This window comes from Archocentrus centrarchus, chromosome 23 (assembly GCF_007364275.1).
Source record: "Archocentrus centrarchus isolate MPI-CPG fArcCen1 chromosome 23, fArcCen1, whole genome shotgun sequence".
Taxonomy (NCBI): domain Eukaryota; kingdom Metazoa; phylum Chordata; class Actinopteri; order Cichliformes; family Cichlidae; genus Archocentrus; species Archocentrus centrarchus.
The window spans coordinates 4,503,099-4,518,214 of NC_044368.1; the positions used below are offsets into that span (position 1 = coordinate 4,503,099).

The 15,116-nt window shown below is 42.1% G+C and overlaps 1 protein-coding gene across 2 annotated transcripts in view; it reads right to left on the reverse strand.

Annotated features, from left to right (window-relative positions):
* Window positions 1–15,116, reverse strand: part of creb3l2 (cAMP responsive element binding protein 3-like 2) — a 34,187-nt gene that overhangs the window by 7,415 nt on the left and 11,656 nt on the right. For both annotated transcript variants that reach the window (XM_030720648.1, XM_030720647.1), the window contains exons 2-8: window positions 4,163–4,406; window positions 2,725–2,927; window positions 2,538–2,616; window positions 2,036–2,241; window positions 1,626–1,772; window positions 1,318–1,376; window positions 936–1,004 (exon numbers count right to left, since the gene is read on the reverse strand). In XM_030720648.1, coding sequence (XP_030576508.1) covers window positions 936–1,004; window positions 1,318–1,376; window positions 1,626–1,772; window positions 2,036–2,241; window positions 2,538–2,616; window positions 2,725–2,927; window positions 4,163–4,406 — 1,007 coding nt within the window. The remainder of the gene's footprint in view (window positions 1–935; window positions 1,005–1,317; window positions 1,377–1,625; window positions 1,773–2,035; window positions 2,242–2,537; window positions 2,617–2,724; window positions 2,928–4,162; window positions 4,407–15,116) is intronic.

Sequence of the window (15,116 nt, forward strand, 5' to 3'; positions counted from 1 at the left end):
AACAAGCCCCAGAACAGCTGTGTTCCAGTCAGCTATACTTAACACAGTGCTCTCGGTGGGCGCACGCACAGTTCATCCATGCATAACGAGAGCAAGCAGCGCTGTCTATCTGATGCAGCGCGAGCCTTTTACATTGAAATAACCTCATGATTATGCATGGATGCAAAATTGCAGCTGTACGCATCCACAGGGAGCTTTTGATTCAGCTCTATTTGCAAATAATAAAACTGAGTCAGTGTTTCCCGACTCATCGCTCCCGCTTCTCTCAGCTGCACCGCGTGAAGTGAAAACAGATGCCTTTAAAGGTTTGCAAAGACAGAGAGGAAGGAAACAAAAAAAAAAAAAAGAGGAGGGGATGAAAGCAAAATCCCGCAGGATGTGTTAAATCTGGCACGCGCCCGGGGAGGGACATTTTTAGGTGTGAACCCCCCCTCATGAATTTCCTGGTGTTTTGATTGTCACCATCTCGGAGTCTTTATGACACACTTGTCATCGTCTCTGTCGCTCACTCATCTTGTGTCGCCACTGACACGGGCTGAATCTATAAATGACATTTAACGTCCTGAAAACTGCACCACGTCAGGAATCCGTTTGTTTTTTGTGCCAAATTTTCATCTTCAACAGGTTAAAAAAAAAAAAATCTAGTCCAGTCTGCTGCCCAATTTTGCTGCCATCGAGGCTCAGGAGTAAGAGAGTGGTGCTTTTATAGACTGGAAGTTTTATACTGTGTCTTTCCTTTTAAACTCCATCTTTACTTGTTGCATTTGATTTATTATAAAGTGCTGTAATACCTGACTTTTAGAAGGTTTGACCAACAGTGGCATGTTAAGAAATATCGAACATTAGCAAATTAAAAGCATCTAGCAGGAAAAAAACTGATTTTTTTGCATTGAACTTGTAGTTTCATAAGTTGAGAGTATGTGTGCTGCTCTTACGTGTTTGTACACTCCAGAGTCTCCACTTTCCTCCGCAGCTCGCTGTTTTCGTTGGAGCAGGTCTCCACCCTGTGGTCAGACAACAGTACTGCAGCATTAGTGGCTGAACTGTATTTACTCATCAGCACCATTTTCTCCCTGTTCTGCTTGTGCTGTGTGATTCTGAGTGGTGTAACTACATAGTACGATTTGTTTCCTGCAGAAGTTGCAGGTTAATAGCTACACTGAGCTGTTTACGGTCTCTTTATCAGCTGCTTTTATTCTGCACAGTCATGTCGAGTTTCAGCCTGGTGACGTTTGGTTCAAGAAACTTTAGGTGACCTAATGGATTCATTTCTTCAAGTAGGTTCATAGTGGACACAAACATCTTAATGAGACTTACTTCTTCTCCAGAGCATCCATGTACTCCTTCTTCTTCCTTCGACTCTCTTGAGCTGAAATCTGAGAGAGAAGGAAACAGAATTAGAAAAATTACCTTGATTTTCCACATGGTTTCCTTTTGTCTTGGTTTTTAAAAAGACCTCTTTTTTTTATTCCTAGTTTTTCAGACTCTTGAGATAATGGATACTTGATCCGATCGCCCAAAACGCTCCACTGAAACAACAAATTTCTACATCGGATTCAAGTAACTGTAATGATTAATTTAGTAAATGTCATGGATGTTGCATCAGTTTGATTGTGATTTGGGACCTTGTTCTTGATCTTTCTGCGGATTTTCTTCAGCGCCTTCTCCTCGGCTTTGGTGAGTGGCAGTTTGGTGGGAACGGGGTAACCTTCGGCCACGAGCGTACGACGCTCCTCCTCGGTCAGGATCAGCGGCCCTGAACCCTGCAGTTTCTACAGGAAGAAAAAAAATAGAGTCCATACTTATACATTTAGTTGAAGGTGAAATAAGAACAGGTGGAAAAATCCAGCATTTTTTACATTTACATTTGTGGACCACACAGTTAAAACAGCAGAAAAAGTATGCAAATAAAACCAGCTACTTTAATTAGATCTATAACTCAAGAGTGCATGGAGTCAAGGCAGCTCTGCTGAGAACATATACTGTGCTGTATCTGGGTGGTATGTGCAGTTGGACAGACTTTTTATTAGCTTACGTGAGGAGCAGTGAGCAGAGGGGAGTTGGACAGGGAGGAAGAAGAAGCTCGAGGTGACACTTTCAGGCTGGACTGGGATGGAGGGGGGCTAGTGGGGGATGTGGGGCAGGAGAGGCCGGGTGGGGCGTGGACGGGGCTTTGGCTGCCCTCTGAGTCACTGCCGTGGGAACTGGGGGGAGTGGGAGGCATCTGCAGAGACTCCAGACCTAAAACACAACGGTTAGATCATTAGCTACTCAGTCTCAGAAAGAGAGAAAGGGTCCTCTCCTATTCCAGATCTTTATGATACCAGCTCAAAACTCAAGTGTGAGATATTTAAACAAATGGCCAGCAGGGGTCCCCACAGCACCTGATAACTGAAGTGCAACAGATGGAAAAAGAGAGAGAGAGAGAGTGAGTGTGTGTGTGTGTGTGTGTGTGTGAGAGTGTGTGTGTGTGTGTGTGTGTGTGTGTGTGTGTGTGTGTGTGTGTGTGTGTGTGTGTGTGTGTGTGTATTTATGACCTTTTGGTGAAAGATTGAGGAACTGGTCCACTTCATGAGGCTCCAGTTTGATTTTAGGGATGATATTTTCCTCCTTTATCTTCAAACACAGGAAGGAGAAACAGGAAGCGTTACAAATGTTACAAACACTTAAAAAAAAAAACAAAAAAAACCCCCACAAATATCAGATTTAATCATCTTCTCTCACCTTGATGCCTTTGCCCTGGTTCACTGAGGTCTGAGCCGAGGTGGCAGGAGGGGCCAGAGCCGGGCCCTCAGGTGCTTGGGGCCCCTTGCTCGTGGCCAGAGCGAGGGAGAGGGTGGGGAGGAGAGACGGGGTGTCACACAGGAGGCCCTCGATGGTTTCCTCCTGCTCCATGGCCCACTCGGCTGAATCGCCATCGGACTCGGCTGCAGAGGCGGCAAAGTGTTTCCTGTTAGTGCTCTTGTGATATAAATGCAGTACTCCTGTTAGGCCTCAGGAGAGCGCCTGCTCTTCAGTAATTAGACTAGATTCAGGCTTATCTACCAATGTACACAACAACACCACTATAAGAGAGTCCAACATTCAAGCACTTGTATAAACAGCAGCAGAGCAGCTCCATTAATATTATGTTGATGCATCAATAATTCATTAGAAATCTCAACGTTTGGGTTTCCAGGTTGTGAAAAGTAATTTTTTTTAGAATTATCAATTGATAAATGTTCTGAAGACACATCTGTCCTTCCACAATAAAAGCTATAAAAATCTTCATGAAGTGGACTGGCCAGTGCATATATTTTCTCATTAAATAACTTCTTTATTAATCAGGAAGAGCCTCAAATAACCCCAAACCACCAGAACAAAAACCGGGAACTTTGTGACATTTTAACTACATTTACATGACGTACACGTATGCTATAAAAAATGTTGTAGAAATACTTATGTATGTATGAGTATGATGATATAACTTTGAAGCTGCTCTTACTGACTGTGTGTTTCATTAATGTGGAGGAATCTCTATTCTGGCCAGGTCAACAAACACGCTGATATTTCAGCCTCGCGGCCGTCATCATCCGAGCACGCTCAGAGCACGTGGTGTAAAGCTCACTTTAGATGTCTGCATTGAATCTATGCAGAGTTTACACCACGGGTGGCTGATGCCGTTACCAGCACTTATACAAATAAGTGCAAATAATATATAAATAAGAAAAAGAGGATAACACACAAAAGCCAAAGTGTAGCAACCCTCAGGCTCCTCTTATGAAGAAGAAGAAGAAGAAGAACCTTTATTGTCATTATACTTGCATACAACGAAATTTAGTTAATTTCTTCGTCTTCTTCTTCTTCTTCTATGAGCAGCAGCATTTTATTGCAAAAATCTGTGTATCACACTGGTTAAACTCTTCTCTCTGCAGCTGTGTCCATTCTAACTGACTTTCATGGACGGGATCAGATTTCCACCAATTAAATGCAACAAACTAGCGTATCTCCTTCATCCGTAGCTATGCCATCACAGGCCTGCTGGTTTCACTGGGGTTTTAAAAGCATTTTCTTGGATTTGTTGTTTACAGCCACAGTCAATAGTGATTAATCACTATCGAAAAAAATGAATTTTATTTTTATTTTTTCCTTTAAAGTCATCTCCATCCTGTTCCCGTCTCACCTGCTTCGCTGCCGTGCTCGCCGGTCAGGTGCGACAGGGGAGACTGGGGTCGGCTGTCGCCGCACAGCGAGTAGCTGTGTTCAGCTGTGATGTGGGGCGGGAGAGGGGAAGACGGGGACAGGTCGGTGCCGTCGTCCCCATCCATGGATTCCACTGAGCCTCTCCCCCCGGACAGGAAGGGGTCGCTGAGCAACTGGCCCAGCAAAGCATCCTGAGAGAGGTCGTCCAGGAGCTCGGAGAAGTGCTGCAGGAAGGAGAAATAAAATACTATGAATATAATCCAAGAGGATGTTTAATTAAAGCTCCTATCACAGACATGCAGGAGGAATCAGACAGATAATCACATGAAGCCACATCGTTGGGAGTCTATGACAGCTGGTCTGTAATTACAGACTATTAAACTCTTTATTGGCACCTATCCCTCAGCTCTCCTTTCGGGAAGACTAAAGCAGCCTATCAAATACTTAAACTTCTCCCCCACTAATCATTGCTTCTCTTTCTGTGTGTGTGTGTGTGTGTGTGTGTGTGTGGTTGTGTGTGTGTGTGTGTGTGTGTGATTCTCAGAGTGGTGACACATTTACAAAGCACATACAGAAGTTTGCAGACGAGCCCTCTTCCTCCCAGCCTTTCATCCCCCTTCATCACATTCCTTATCCCAGGTGAGCATGTGTAGATCTACCCCTATGATCAGGTGTTATGGCTGACATAAACATAGGGAAGCCAAAGCAAAGCCAGGCTAGAGACATGAATCTCTCACATACACCCAGCCTTCTCTACTCCTCTCAGTATTTTTTTTTAAGAAAACATAAAGACTAGGCCTCTAAGTTGAAGGTTTGGTTTCTGAAATAAAGGAAAACACTACATAAATGTCTTATCTTGTCAGATAAACCCAAACACAGCAACGTATAGAAGATAAAACAATCAAATTCTCACTTCTCACTGCTTGAAAGTTTTATGTTTCTAGAAAAACTTGCCTCACAGCTACATGCTTCCAACCAACCACTTTATAATCTGGTCTTTCCAGAAACACTGCATGCACAAAGGGATAATTGAAGCAATTTAACAAAAGGTAGCAAGTGTACGTGGCCACAAATATGCTTGTTGATGCCAAGAAGCCACAAACTGTAAAAACACTTTACGGTCCAACCGAATGTAAAACACAGTCACAATCTCCTGTTCTGAAGTTGTGGCGCTGCGTGACCACAGTTAAGGTGTTTTTGCAGCACACTGACATTTCGGTTAATTTCGTTTGTGTCAAATCCACATCTGTTCGAGAACTGGGAAGACCTCATTCCTCCTGCCACAGCAGTCGCCGGAGCGGAGGCATAAATCAGCTGTTGCTTCAGCCAAACTCAGCTTAGAGAAATTTTCTATTATACCTGTATAGACAAATGAGATAAGACAATTACTTTTATTTACTGTAAAATAAGGTAATAAAATAACTGTAAGTATGTTTGACTAAAGTCTACCCCTGTGTCTGCTTTGTTTTGCTCTGCAGTGAGCTCGGCTGTAAAGGCTCCCCCTTCCCCTCAGCTCTGCAGCAGCACGTATCCAGTTCCTGGTGCAACCCTCCCATTTATCCGGGGTTGGAATCAGCACTGGGAATACACTGGCTTCTGACGCCCTGAGGCTCATTCTGTGTCTCCTCCTGGTCTCAAACCGGGGATCCCAGTTGCTGTAAGGTGGATGTGTTTACTACTGTGTGATTTATATTGACCCTTAAATCATTCCTATGTTTTCTGGTGCGAGAGCCTAAATCTTCTGCAGTTTTTTCCCAGTGAACCTCCGCACATTGTTCATGTATCTCCTTGTGGCCTTGCAGTATTACTGTCAAATTATGCCAGTTACAGTTTCTACTTGAGTTGCATCATGTTTCACCGCTCATATATCATCTTATTATTTTTTTTAAAACAGAAATGATATACAGTTACCCTCAGGGATCACACACATTTCATATTGTCTGACAAAACTAAACTTTTCCAGTCCTGTCCCCACTTGAACTCGCTGCTTCAAAAACATTTCTGATGCAACTCCAGTTCTGCTGGCAGACAAAATAAGAAGCAGGTCTCCAGTTGCAGTTCAACCACATGGGACTCGACCAATGTGAGAGGAGAAAACAATTTAAATTAGAGACACGTGAAGCTGACGTGAAGGGCAAGAAGAGGAAAACAATCTATAACGGCACCTATAGCTCCGACAATCTGCCATAAAATGCAGACAACAAAAGATGTATGCACGAATGGGCCGAAGGATAAAGAGAGTGAAATCAAGATGTAGGAAAAAAGGAAAGAGGAGGAAGGTGGCCAAGCATGCGGCTTTGATTACAGTCTGAGAAAGAGAGGACTGGACTTCTAGCATTTTCTCCCACATGCACACACACAGAAGCTTAAGGTCTGTCCTTATAGGGCAGTATACAGTGGCCAAATGACTGGGAGAGGTCATTTCCCTGTGTGTGTGCGTGTGTGTGTGTGTGTGTGTGTGTGTGTGTGTGTGTGTGTGTGTGTGTGTGTGTGTGTGTGTGTGTGTGTGTGTGTGTGTAATGCAAACATCAACAGCATACCGTGAATCTATTCGAGAGCGAAGACAAATATTTACACATTTATCCACCAGTGGGCCCATTTTTAATAGCCATCAGCTCATATCGGTGGAAACAACCTATGATATTAATGTATGTTACAGTGCATGTGTGCCTGTGTGTGAGTGCATGTGTGTGAAAATGAATGTGCCACAACCCATCACACTGTGGGCAAACATTTACAGCTTTACCCTAATTCCAGCATCTCCTGGCAACAGCATCAGCACTGCTACCAAGAGGCATCTGATTATACTTTACACACAAACCCACAAACACCTTTATTTTTGTGTATGCCTTTATTTTGGGACCTCCCTGCACTTATATGCACATTATAACACCTAACATACTAGCTTAAGTCATGGGACTGTGGTGAAGTTATTTTAGCACATTATTTCCCACAACTGCATTAATGCTATAAAAATATAAGAGTTTAGCTCAAAACTCTGCTGTGACCGGCGCGTTGTTGGTACACACCAAACAAACAACATCACAACTTAATTATGAGGAACAAACAGGGAAAAAAAATATGCAAGGAAAGGAAAAGCAGTGGAAACAACAGTGAGAAAGCATCAAAACTCTCATGAGGCCAAAAAGAAAAAGGAGGAGTAATTACATGCAGTGCAAAGCCATGTTTACAAGAGAAGATCTGCTTTATGGGACATCTGATAGCACTCCGATCTCAAGCTTCACAACACAGCGGAGAGAAAAAAAATTAGCTTTAATCATGTTAAATTAGCAAAATAAATAAATAAACAAGTTATCCTCCCAAACACGGGGGCTCATAAAGGAATATATCCCTGTCTTGCTTAAGAACAGGAAATGGGAGAGGTCCAACTCCGCCTGCTTGAAAACAGAACCACACCAAAAGCACACAGTGAGGCTTTATGAGCTCCCTGTCATTTCTGCTGTGGGAGTTTGTGGTCATGGTTGTGTGTGTGAGTCTGCGCTGCAGCATAGGTCACTGGCCGGGGTGTAGCTCATCACGCACAACAGAAACCTCTTTGTCTCCGCATCCCAACAGAGAGGTGTAATTTAGGGCTGGCTGTAACTCAATGCGCTCCAGCTGGGAAACAACCACAAGAGCTGAAGTCAAAATGGGAAAATTGGGAGATTATACTAGAACTGGGGCAAGAATCAGCACGTTACTCACTCTTCTGAAGGAGCAGCAGTGATATTAAAGAAGCTGCGCTCATATTTTTCAGAATAATGTTTCTAATGTAACACAGAAACAAGCAGAGAACTCAGCCGACGGTACAGATTGCAATCTTTTAATTGAACTCGCAATGAAATCTGTCGATGGAGGCGGAAATGAAGACTGATAATCTCTCGAGCTGCGATGAGACATCAGTGCCATCCACAGAAATCCTGCGTCACCCACAGAGAGACAACACATCCGGTAGCCTAGCAATATTTTTAATATATCAGGATCAAATCTGAGCGATAGGGTGAAGGGAAAGCTCCCAACTAGGCCACATAAACTGGATGAATACTTGGGAGTTTGAGCTGAGAAAAGGTTTCTCCACTTTACACCAGAAAGGGCAAAAACTTTCTCCAGCATTGACACAGTGCTGCAGCGACACGTACAGACATGCAAGACAACGGACCTACTAACAGACCAGAACACTGATATCTCTACAGCTGTTTACATTAGCATGGATATTCTCTAGGCCACAAACCAGTCAGTGTGTATTCCCTAACCAGTTGGCAAGTGGTTGCTGGAAGCTGCTGGTGGTTGCTAGATGAAACTGGCTGCAAAGAGGGTGATGCATCAAAAACCTCCTTGCGATTGCTTTGCCTGCTAGAAGATTGGCGTGGTCACCTGTAGTTTGCATGGAAGAGGCAGACTTGTCTGCAAACAGTCACTAACTACTTGCCAAGTGGTAGTGAAACTATGGAAGACTGTTTCCCTAAAAGTAAAAGTTGTGCCTTGCTGCTGCAACCATTTTTTAAAAGGAGCAACTTTTACTTTCAAGGCAAACATCCTCTAGTTGCACTTTTTCAACTGCTGACTTGTCTGCAAGTGTTTGCAGACAAGTCAGTGTCTTGCATGCGAATGTCATGCAACTAGCCTGTTAGTGACTAAACCAATCACAAGGAAGTTTTTGATCCAGCTCCCTCTTTGTCAGTGGGTTCACCCAGCGACTGCCAGCAACCATTCAACAACTTGTTGGGGATACATATTTTTCCCCAGTGACCAGAGGTTGCCAGGGGGTTGCTAAACAGTCTCTAGGCCTGTGTAATGGAGGCCTAACAAATGAAGCTGATCATTTTTTTAAAAAAAGTTAATAAACTTAATTATTCAGAAATCTGGCACTTCTACATGCTAAAAATAAAATAAAATAAATCCCTCTGGATAACAAGGAATATCCAGTCAATAGCCAAGCTGCCAGGCAGAACAATGAGTGGTAAGACCTGACAGTAGTAGCAGAAGGAGGAAAGGAATGTCCTTCCAGGTCTGTAATTCTTCTGTAAAGCTGATGTACGTCTGTTTTAACCCTTAATGACCAGATCTAAAACCTCAGGATAAGAGGAGGAACGTGCTCTCGTCTCCTTAAAGGCTAAACCAGATGTTTAAAACTACAAAACACAGAAAACTCGTACAGGGCCCACTGTCATCTTCCTCCAGTGTGTGTGTGTGTGTTTGTGTGTGTGTATGTACCTTGCCCTGGACTCAGCTGTGTGTACTTTTGCTGATGACACACTAATAAAACAGGACAAACTGAATGACTCGATAGTTTGATGTGGATCCAGGTTGTTCATCGTCCCTCTCACTTTACTGTCACTAATTACCAACACGTGTCCAATTATCAAACGATAATCGGTACGAAAGGTTGAATTAAGACCTGAACTTTCATCTGCAGGAATCTTCTGATTAACACATCATTTTGTTATCATGTCCTGTTGCGCAGTCATAAAGAGAAAGAGAAGCAAGGTTTTCTACGCTAACTTCAGTTTTCCAGTTGGTCTCAAATTCTCTTAAAAACCTGTTTCTCTAGCTCCTAGTTCAGTTCACATCATTTGGGCTCTCTGGTGAAATTCCCAAAACACTTTGTATATTTGCATATTTGAACCTCAGCTACTGTGATTGAAAGTCTTGCCCCTGGAATGATAACAATGTGTCCAAGCTGTTTAAACGCTTAGCTGAAGTGTGTGCATGTGCACAGAGTTTATCTGCCGAAGAGCAGTGATTTCTCCTTTGCAGCCACTAAATACAACCTTTAATACTCATCAGTGACCTCAGGTGCAGTAAAATGAGTCAGACGGGACTCTGATAACAAGCACGCCTGCTGCTTGTTATCTAAAAACATCAAATTGTTCCCTGCCAGTTGGTTTTTAAGACATTTTTTTCATTGAAGAAAAGCTTGGTACAGGTTTAAAAGCCTTAATATGTTTTAAAGTTTACACTCTTAATCTGTGTTTCATGTACAGTATGAGCTGTTTACCAAAGACAAACATGCAATCAGATATAAATTATTTAAGCCTCTGCTAGGTGTAAACTATGTGTTTTATTGTGTTTGGTTTCAGTTATGGTGTCCAGTGGGTAAAGACTGGAAGCCATTACTGGCCTCGTTCATCTACGTCCATAAAATTGAGCTTATAAACTTTACAACTCCAATTCCAAAAAATGCTGTGTAAAATATGAATAAAAACAGAATGCAATGATTTGCAGTGGTACCAAAAAGAAACAGTTGGAGGAACATTTTGTAACTAATTAGGTTAATTGGCAGCAGGTCACATGACTGGGTATAAAAAGAGCAACTTAGAGAGGCAGAGGTTCACCAATCTGCAAAAATCTACAAATTGTGGAACAATTTGTAGATTTATGTTCCTCGGCATAAAAGTGTGAAGACTTTGAATATCTCATCATCTACAGTATCATCAAAAGATTCAGAGAATCTGCTTCTGCCAGAGCTTTCCCTCCCACTGTCATCAAGTGTTTGCTCATAGGGGGGTCATGTGATTGTTGGGGTTTCTTTCTATTATTATTGGGTTTTTACAGTATAAAGGGCCTTGAGGCAACTGTTTGTGGTGAATTGATGCTATATAAATAAAACTGAATTGAATTTGAATTCTCTGGGACCACAAAAAACTGTCACAAATCCATCCAATGCTTTTTATAGTTTTTTCACTTTAGACCCGACTGTTGGACAATTAATAAATTAATGGAGTTTTCAGCTTTTACAGCTGGATACTGTAGTAGTCCAAGTATAGGTCTATAAGATCGCCTGGATGTGTAGCAATTGAAAATAAGACAACAGCTTATTCAAGGTTCTTTTTATTCTCTTTTTTTGAGAGGTGACAGGCACAAATGATGGCATTTTACACAGTTGTAGCTATGCCAATGAGTGTTACTAGTTTATAGTGAATCTTTCAGAGCCAATGGGCCCACAATTGTCTGGTTAACACCATTTAATCTTCAGGGAAATACATTATTAATGATCGAAAAGATGTTTACAAAGTCTCCCAAAGACAGCTGAAAGGAACCAAGGAGGAAATCTGTCAAAGAGCCACAAATCACAGCCGACACACCTGAGGAGAACAAAACAAGTCTTGAAATGTGAGAGGCATCAGTTCTCTGCAATTACAGTTTAGTGATTCAGCAAACACTGCGGCATGTCTGAGACAAAACCCTGCATGTTATCAAACCAAAAACAACTGATACAACTGCCTTTCCAGCCTAAACCGTTAGACGTGTGCCAGTCTTCAGCTGAGACAGACCGTGTAATAGATAAAGGTGATGGTTAACAGGACCATAAAGAAGTCTGGAACCACTTTAGACCTGTCTTAGCAGCACTGGGCTTGATCCTGATACACTGTCTAAGCTGTGGCATTGATACTGCATGTGTTAGTAAAACAAGACAAATCACAGACCTGGGAGAGCTCCTGCTATCTGGATTTTATCTGAGGGTGGAGGTGGAAGAAGGAGGTGAGCTCAGCACCGAGCCTACATGTCCAGATAGCCGGAGAACTTACAGGACGCACCCTCCATCATTTTTAACAAACTGCTTGACATAAAACAAGCAATACAATTCATGGAGATCCACCTGTTCAGGTTTCAGCTCCAGTCTTCATCTGCAGACACACAAACACACAACCGTCTGTTCGCAGCCATGAGGGAATTTGAAGAGACGAAGCTCAGCCAGAAACGACCTTGTTTAACAAAAACGTTCTCATTCCAAACGAAACGCGAGCTGGTTCTCACAACGATAAGGCCACACAGACACTCCCTGACCCAGATTCTCGACATCGATCGCAGCTTGATTCACCAAACCCCCCCCCCCCCCGTAATCAAAGGTGCGGCGAGTGCACCTGAGAAAATGGATGATAATAACAGAGGAAGACAGAAAACCACCAGAGATGAAGGAATCCTGAATGAGCAGGACCGCAACTAATGATTAGTTTAATTCAAATTCAGCTTTTCTATTAAAAAAAAAACTTATAGAATGACAAAACTTCCAAAATATTCAATTTACTTAAAACAAAGCAAAGCAGCAACTGAGCAACTGGAAGTTGCTTGGCATTTTAAATACTTTATTTTAAACACTTTATGATATTAATTATTTCCTCAACTCTGCCTCAAATATCAAGCCTTTCTGCTTATTATTTTGTTTTTTTGGCATATAACCTTACAGTTTCCATCCTTCTTACTGCTCTAATCAGTTCATTTCCACCCACAGGAGGCTGTTATCAATTAAAAAGCTTTTAAAATCAGACTACTTGCCCCGAGCACTGAGCAGCAGAACTTTTTTTTATAGTTCTTATAACTGCTGAAAGAAGCACTTTGTGTGTCTGCATTGCAGGAACTGCCAGTTAAAGCAGTTCTTATAACTCTGTTTGTAGGTCTTCTTTAGCTCCAGCCTCGGGGTAGGTACGAGATGAACCTCTGAGCGCCATTAAGTGTAACCGGGCCTGCCGCAAACATAATGCAGATACAGCATTAGTAACTGCCATTTTAAGAAGTCTGTGCAAACACTGGAAAAATGTTAGGCATGTAAACAAAAGCTTTTAATATTAGACTTAAAGAATGTGGAACAAATACTGAGAAATGGGCCGACGGCGAAGTTCATCCTTTTATCAAATCGATATGAAAGAGAGGAAATGTGTCACAAATATACACAAACCAACAACCAGCCGACCGTTCCAACCAATCAGATGCTCGTTAATACAAATAGATGATCAGCCAATCACATAAAACAGCTCAGCTTTGGAATGCGGTGAAACTTATCGATGCACAGCTGGCAAATCTGCAGCAGCTGTTTCCAGCACCTTGTTGAACCTGTGAAGGTTGAAGAATTACAAAGAATCTGAAGGCTATCTGGACTGGGGTCCAACCCAGTGCCAGTGAGGTGTACTCACCTAGGTGGTAAAAGCGCATGCAGTCCTTATTGCCAACCAACTGCTTAAACTTGACAGGAAAAATAACAAAACAGCTTCTTAAATAACAAATTTTCTAATATTTTCTGACATTTTACACACTACAAAACCAAATGATCGATTAAAAATTATAGCTGAGTAATATATGGTAAAATATTTATTAAATGCAGCTTTTGTGCAATCCTGAAGCAGATTTTATTCTGTGCAGCTGCTCAGAGGTCACAAAGAATAATCAGATTCTGTGGTTGAATCTGAAGGAGGAATCTGGGCCCTATCCTGTGTGAATTTGCTCCAGAATACAAAACACTCTGCCTCAGCATCTGCACGGATATTATCACATTTTAGACTTTGTTCTTTTAACACATAAGTGGCGGGGTGGAGAGACGATTAACGGATGTAAACAGCAGGATGTGAGAGGGAATAACAGTAGGCGTGATGTCCAGCAGGGCTGTTTACCCTCCACCCACACACATAAAAACACAAAGACACAAAATATCTGTATGTGGCAACAGTTTGCAGCAGATCGGTTTAAAAAGAAAAGAAAAAGGTTTCCAGCCCTTAACACCCATTTCCTGCTTAACACCGAGGCCTCAGACCTCATTAATGTTTCAGGCTGAATGACAGAAAAAGGCCCTAATGTCAGCGTTTATTCGGAGCCACGACAGGAAACGTGTTTGAAACGGGGAATCTCTGAGGTCACGGAGCAGAAAACATCCCGAGTCAAAGTTCAGAGCTGTGAGTCAGTCGGTATCTGAAGCCTGCAGTGATGATATTGAAAATGCACGTGTGCAACATTGAGGCAGCACAAACAGACCCACAAGAAGACCAGTGGAAAAACCACCTCTGGGTCCCTCCGTGAGTTAAATCCAACCCCCAGCCCCCCCCCCCCCCGGCCCCCCCGCCCCGTCTCTTAAAGCTTCCCAAAGTTCAAGCTCCAACCCCCACAAACACACACACTGACACAAACTTTCCAGTCTTTCCCTGTCATCCTGACCCATCATGTGTACAACCCCCACTCGACCCCCACCGACCCTCCAGATGTTACACAATGACTTCATCAGGGAACAGGCAATGATATCAGCCTGTATTTATTTAGCCTGTTTTTACAATGGAACCTATGAGGCTAAGTTTTAATGCATTAACAAATGCCATAAAAAAAAACAAAACAACAACAACAGTGATTCTGTTGTATCCAGAACCTCTCTTATTCTTCTCTGCCATGAAGTTCTGCTCTCACCCAGAACTACAGCCTTGCTAAACCAAATACTCACTTGGGCACCAAGCGGGTATTAATCCACAGCTGAAAATAGTCCCGAACAACCACATATATAAATATATAAACACAGTGCACAATGCAGGACATTTTTTAGAGTTAGGTACCATGTTTTGTGAAAACAGTTGAATACTGTAGGTGTGAATGCCTTTGAAGAACAAACTATACAGTACATTTTGAAAGCAAGATACAGCATAGTTATTACTTTGGATTCATGAAATATTAAATGTTTAAAAGTTGAAGTAATGGAACAATTGATTGTTGTGGATATGCGTGAAAGCAGTGTTTAGGTTTAGTTAGCAAAAGGACTTTATAGCCAAGACTCAGTGATTAGACTGAGTCAGATCAGCTGCAGTGTGCTGCAAGGAGGCTGCCATTATATTTTTACTCTATAAGACTGTGTGATGGCAACCAAACAGCAGACAGTATTTTACATTTAATAAGAAACTGTTAGAGCAGATTCACTTTAAAATGACAGTTTAACGTTGGCAAATCTAGCTGCCAATTGTTTACTACAATTTAAGTCATTTAAGTATAAGTGGAAACATAATGCCCGCTACAACCACAACTTTTTTTTTTCCACTTGAGTTTTTGTACAGATGAAACAAATAATACATAATTAGTTAATCAAAGGAGCATAAGTGATGCTTTCAGGTGCTTTTTTGCTTTCTGGGTAACAAAGAGGACCTTACAGTCCAGCCCGCTCATGTTTAATTTTATATTATCAGAAA